The sequence below is a fragment of the Ylistrum balloti genome, unplaced genomic scaffold (assembly GCF_031769215.1).
Source record: "Ylistrum balloti isolate Yb309-2 unplaced genomic scaffold, AGI_CSIRO_Ybal_v1 Utg370460, whole genome shotgun sequence".
NCBI lineage: Eukaryota > Metazoa > Mollusca > Bivalvia > Pectinida > Pectinidae > Ylistrum > Ylistrum balloti.
This window is the reverse complement of record NW_026782304.1, coordinates 346,488-353,267: the sequence shown is the minus strand read 5'-3', so window position 1 is coordinate 353,267 and position 6,780 is coordinate 346,488. Positions and strand designations below refer to the sequence as shown.

General features: G+C 32.8%; 1 protein-coding gene across 1 annotated transcript; it reads right to left on the bottom strand.

The window, feature by feature from the left end:
- Nucleotides 1-1,977: 1,977 nt before the first annotated feature.
- Nucleotides 1,978-6,635, bottom strand: LOC132555200 (cytochrome b-c1 complex subunit Rieske, mitochondrial-like). Its single transcript, XM_060219553.1, has 4 exons — nucleotides 6,424-6,635; nucleotides 4,990-5,133; nucleotides 3,626-3,928; nucleotides 1,978-2,307 (listed from the first exon to the last, which is right to left on the bottom strand). The coding sequence occupies exons 1-4, from the start codon at nucleotides 6,620-6,622 to the stop codon at nucleotides 2,141-2,143; spliced, it is 813 nt and encodes a 270-aa protein (XP_060075536.1). The 5' UTR covers nucleotides 6,623-6,635; the 3' UTR covers nucleotides 1,978-2,140.
- Between the last annotated feature and the right edge of the window lie 145 nt (nucleotides 6,636-6,780).

The following is a 6,780-nucleotide window of genomic DNA, read 5'->3' as shown; positions in this document are numbered from 1 at the left end:
ATATAACAGTTAGGTCAGATCTACAGAGACAACACAGACTGGTCAGATCTACAGAGACAACACGGACTGGTCATATCTACAGTGATAAAACAGTAAGGTCAGATCTACAGAGACATAACAGTAAGGTCAGATCTACAGAGACATAAGTCAGGTCAGATCTACAGAGACAACACAGTAAAGTCAGATCTCCATATATAACAGTTAGGTCAGATCTACAGAGACACAACAGTAAGGTCAGACCTCCATACATAACAGGCAGGTCAGATCTACAGAGACATAACAGTCTGGTCAGATCTGCTGAAACATTACAGTCAGGTCTCTGCTTGTTTGTTTATTGATCTATTGTGTATTGCGGAACATGCTTTGATTGTAATGGGAAGTACTGCTCAAAGGTTGCCAAAAGTACTAGCTAGGCCTATTTCATTGTGGTGACTGAAGTGGAATTGAAACTTTGCATTGGCAAAAAGTGCATGGCATGGTTGAAACAAACTGTGTAGTAATAATAGATTTGTGAAATCTGTTATCATTTTAATGAAATAAATGTAGGATTAACATAATATAATGCAAAAACATCTGTTCATGAGATTTTAACAGGTCCCAGTTGTTGAGTTTGTTTCAGAAATAACCAGTGGTATGCTGAATGATATTGGGAACATTACCATTTCATGGCTATAGATTTATTGAAACCGATTATATTGATGTTTCTTAGTGTAAAGATTGCTTTAAAAGTCCTTGTGTTTTCTTACCACCAATCAATTCTTAATAATAATATATACTTTTGGATATCTGCAATAATGACAAAGTAAAGCATGAAACAAGGTCACTATGCTAAATTTGGTATTTGACCTTGAACAGTGATCTTGATATACTGTCTGGGAATAATGCAAGCGTCTTTAAAATTCCTATCAGTTATGAAATATTACCTACATTGGTACAAGAGATGATAGAGCCATCATTTGAATCTGACCTTCAGATGTGACCTTGACTCTGACAATGGATGCAAACATGTTATGACACACTATCTTGTAAAAAAGGCATAATTATGAGGGGTATGAATGATAAATTTCACCCATAATTATTATAATCAGGAAATGACATTGAAATAAGAACCTTGATGTTTATTTCCAAATCAACAACACAATAATACTTTATCAAACACTTATATCCAATTATCCTCCCAAAAGCTCTATGGTCATGTTAGGACTGGATTGTCAGCAAAATATGACCAGATGGGGTATCTTAGGCGCCTTTAGGATTTCATTTCAGTGTAGTAGTGCTATAACGTTCACGTCATATCATGTTAATCCTACTTTTATTTCATTAAAATGTTAACAGATTTCACAAATCTATTAATAATACACAGTTTGTTTCAACAATGCCATGCACTTCTTGCCAATGCAAATTTCAATGTGTGGTATTCAATTTTGGAATGGCACTGATAAGATAAGAGTTGACATGAACTACCACAAGGGGCTTACATGATCTTTCTTCTGCCTCACACAAAAGCAACCACACATACATGGAAAGATCATTTTAATTGTTGATAATAGGATATTAATATCAAGCCAAACCTCAAAGAAGACGGCCTGGTTCACTTGAGAAAGGATGTGTCTATAGAGGTCAGTAACAGAACGAGGCACAACAGACAGCCAAAGGAAAGACAAAGATTTAAATTTATTGTCCCTGTCCCATTCGTCAAACTGTATCTGTGAATAATTCATTTCAAAGTCACTTTTTCTCTGAAACAAAAGACGGGACACTTGTCTTATTATTACAATTTCATTGTAAAGCACTGAAATCCTTTTTATGGAAGTATAAACAAAATGAAGCTAATCCTTTGTATTTAGGAGAGAAAAGATCAAACTTTACATCAAACATTTGTAGATCATATGATGCAGCAAGATCATTCTGGAATTACTGATAATTTCTTTATAACAATGATATTGTTTCTTCTTGTATTAAAACACCAAACATGAATTTAAATCATAATTTTTATTCTTGAAGTTGTTTCAGATGCACCTTTGGTGGTACTGCAAACAGTTCATGATACTGTCAGGAGTCTATTTCCAAAACAATGTCATACAAACAAGAAAACGTTCACAAAATTCATAAAATAAACTATTAAATACTGTATTCTTCATCATTTTCCAATAACAAGAATATCATCCTCAGGGAAGCTGTGTTGAGGTACTTCCAGATTGAGTGGTGCTGGTCCTTTTCGGATTCTGCCCGAAACATCATAATGGGATCCGTGGCATGGACAATAGTATCCACCATAACTTCCGGAGTTGGCTACCGGAATGCATCCTAACAAAAATAAGAGATGTGTGGAATATTAAGAAATGAACCAGAAATATTTAGTAATGAACCAGAATAGTTAGTAATGAACCAGAATAGTTAGTAATGAACCACAATGTTTAGTAATGAAACACAATATTTTGTAATGAACCAGAATAGTAAGTAATGAAACACAATATTTAGTAATGAAACACAATATTTAGTAATGAATCAGAATAGTAAGTAATGAAACACAATATTTAGTAATGAACCAGAATAGTTAGTAATGAATCAGAATAGTTAGTAATGAACCAGAATATTTAGTAATGAAACACAATATTTAGTAATGAACCACAATGTTTAGTAATGAAACACAATGTTTAGTAATGATTCACAATATTAAGTAATGAAACACAATGTTTAGTAATGAAACACAATATTTAGTAATGAACCACAATGTTTAGTAATGAAACACAATATTTAGTAATGATTCACAATATTAAGTAATGAAACACAATGTTTAGTAATGAAACACACTGTTTAGAAATGAACCACAATGTTTAGTAATGAAACACAATGTTTAGAAATGAACCACATCATTTTTTAAAATTTATTTTTTGTAAATGAACTTTCAACACCAATGTTTGTTGATAGTCAACATTGGTCCAGTAACTAACACTTCATCTGTAGGAGCATCAATTCTAGGATCGTAAAAATGAAATATTCTCATCGCGATAATTTCATATCCATCAATTTGAGATCTCTGACGAACTTCAAGCAGTAAATAATGAAATATTATGTACTTGAAAAAATAGAAAATAAAAGTGAAGTGATTCATAATGAATTTAAAAAAAGACATTGCCTATGGTTTCAATTTTGAATCTCTCTTTTTGCTATTTCAATATATGATACACAATTCAGTACAATTGGTCAAAATGGCTGCTGAACATATTGCCTCCTGATCACCATGTTGTCAATGAATTTTTTTATTTCCATTTCTCTATATTAACAACAAAAAAAAAAAAACATGCTTATATCTATATATTTAATTAATTTTTATTTAATCATTTTTCAACAAACTCCTGAAGTACATTAATACTGAGTGTATCGGTATTGTGATACATATGGTATTGGAACTAGAATGTTATTGTGTAAAAGAGATGATAACAACTAGTAACAAAATTTATGAGTGACATCTCAATGACTGCACCTTAATCAGATGAAGATGATCCTGATATATACCCAATTAGATTCTGGGCACCTTATACATTGAAGGCAACAGTGAAGTCATTCAAGTATCACTTAAAATCAAACAAAACTGGTTGTAATGTAAAAGTTTAGTATTTACCTAAATGTGTGCAAACTCCGATGACAACAAGCCAGTCCTCTCTCTGTGTTCTGTCTGCATCATGTTGGGGATCACGTAGCTCTTCCAAATTAACGCTCCTTTCTGCCTCAGATTCTGCTGGTGTTCGGTGTCGGACAAAGATTGGCTTGGAACGCCACTTCACAGTGGTGCTCTTCCCCTCAGGAATTTCTTGGAGATTGACTTCTACGGTTGCCATGGCAATAGTATCTTTAGCTGGGGCAACGTATCCCACAAGACTTCTGACTAAATGTTTGGCTGCATAAACAGTTCCGACAGTGCCAACTGTAACAAAGCAGAAATAAATAGCTACAATTATTGGGATACCAATCTTTTATTTACCATCAAGAAATGTTTTCATACTTCCCTTACCCCATTTTGACATCTAAACCTGTTTTATCTGAAAATGAGTTTTGAATATTTTAAACAACATAAAAAAACTCTTGTAACATTCAAACTTGCTGGACAACATCATAAACTTTGAACTGAAGACAAACTCTAATCATTAATCTATAGCTCAAACCTGATAACTCAGAATCACAAACAATCCCTTCCAGAGTGGTTATAATAAATTGGTTCCTGATAACTATCTCCCTGAAATTTGTTAAATCCTAGACAGGTAGTTTGCTCTGGTAAAGATAGAAGTGGTCATTTACTTTTAGAAGCATTTGAATTTACTTGATAGTCACATAAAAATGTGTATCAGATTTTTTTTTACATGTATCTACTTTTTGTGAATTTAGCAACCCTTTCAAAATTGCAAATTTACATGTTTTCTTTTAATTGTAAACGCATGAGTAATACATCTATAAAGCTGATGTACTTACATGTAGCGGAACATTTTCTAGTCATGAATACTTCTATAATAACCAAATACTAGTCGGCCGGGAAGTAAATCTCTAATCTAGTTTGACTGGTCAGTTAGATCTCCAATTGATGTTAAAATCTACACTAATATCCATTCTTATGTATTCAAAGTTTTCAAAAGAGGCATTCCAAATTTCGGAGACAATGAAATTGAAAAAAAAAAAAAAAAAAAAAGAAAAAACAAGTAGAAACTGCATAAGTCATATTATTTTGGGGATTTTCGCAAAAAATCCACATTGCAAAAATACCCCAATACATGACATTTAAGTTTACTGCACTCTTATTTGTGTTTTCTTACCAATGATACCAGAAACTTATCGGACTTTTGCATTTTGAGTCCAAATTCGAAAGATTCAGTGATTTTAAGGTCATACATAAAACATTTAATAATTTGCCGGTTTGTTCTAGGAAAGTCCTTGGATATCAATATTATCATTTCACAAATACAGATATCCATACAACAAAACCTTGTTAAATACCTGCTGTTGTTACATAAGTGAACATCTTCCTTGACTCGTTTGTGTCCTTTGCTGAAACAATGGCGTTGGATGTACTGTCTCGTCTGTAAGACCCAAAGGCAGGTGTATTCATGTCCGTGTGATTCATCCTGACTGGGACTATACCTGTAGAAATAGTTGTATGTATCAGCTTAAAGAGAACACTGATTTTTGTCTCACTTTGAACAATAGTAGCAAAATTAAAATAGGCAATATAGTGTGACTTTTAACATTTCATCTTCTAGTTTTACTGTATGTTTAGCATTAATGCTTGTAAAGTATATATGAAAGTCTAATTTTCATCAAAGTTGGTATATGTTTAGATTAAACAGTGGGCACTCCAATATTTCAAAATAACAACATTTTTACCTCATTTACTTTTGACATTTTTTCTCAATTCAAAACATTTCAGAAAAATATTATATCCCAAAATGTGTCTGATTGAAAATTTCCCAAAATTTATTTTAACAAAAAAAGATCCTAGGGGATCTTGGTGCCCACCATTGAATGATCTTTATAATGTCTATGAAAAACTGTTTTTTAATTATCTGCTTTTTCCTTCTTTCCCCTTCTCCTCTCAATCATTTGATAACAAGGGTGTCTTACATATGAAATATGTAGAAGACATAACAAGAACTTTCTGAGAAATAATGATAACAAACTGCAACTGTCAAACTCCAATATGGTCTCCTAAATTCTTCCATTTTTTTCTTGGCCAGACATAAAACTGAAGGAGCTTTTATTAAATTATAACCATTTCATCAAACTGAAGTCCCTTTCCACAGTATATATGTATATAGTATGGCCAAAAATAGGGCACAGGTATATTTAGGCTCACATATAACATTTGCACTAAATCCTACCACTGAATACAAAGTTAGTTATGTAAATTGTTATTTTAACACAAAGTTGGATAACAAAAATTAACATATTCTATGCAATTATATTGTCCCATTGACTATTGGATCAAAAGATGGCGCCCTTTTTTGTTTCAAATTTTAAGTAAACTTTATGTGTTTCTACTGCAGAATAGCCCTGCATTTGTGTAACTAACCGATTACACAATGTTAAATATCCTTCAAATACATGACTATCACCCATATGAGGGGTTGTGCCCAAGCTGTTTAATGGTGCGATACTTCGGATTACTTCGGAATCCATTCAACACCATGAAAATGCAAATAATGAACACATGACACAACTGAGCGAAAACTATGCTGTTTTAGTTTGAAGTTCTTATTTTAACTTACATAATCCCTCCCTTCCCCAATAATCCAGCTTGTTTCTTTCAATAAACATTTGATACCCGAACAAGTATTAATGTGTCGGAATTTGATTATTATTTCATTCTGAAATCTTGCTCAACTGTTAAGTTTGAATGTCTGTTCGTTCAAAGAAACCAAACTTTACACTTACCACCGGTTATGCTTTTTGTTGCCCATTGAAGATTTTTCGCCATCGATAATGTTGCTACTGAACTTGAAACTGATTCTGTTTTCCTTACAATCAAAGGTGGATCATGATGTACAACAGCTGTAACAGCAACAGGTTTCAGACATAAACTTGAAACCTGCTTCACAGCCGAAGCGAACTGATTCTTAGGAATCGCCAACATTTTTGGTGTCCTTCTCGGGGACGGAAGGTGAAAGACAGTTTACGAAAGTCGTAAATATTTCGGTAATTTCATATAGATTTGGCCTTTCATTACCTAACATTCTTTGCGAATACTTTAAAGTTGTTTTAACATATTGTGTGTAAAAAATATGCAGGTAT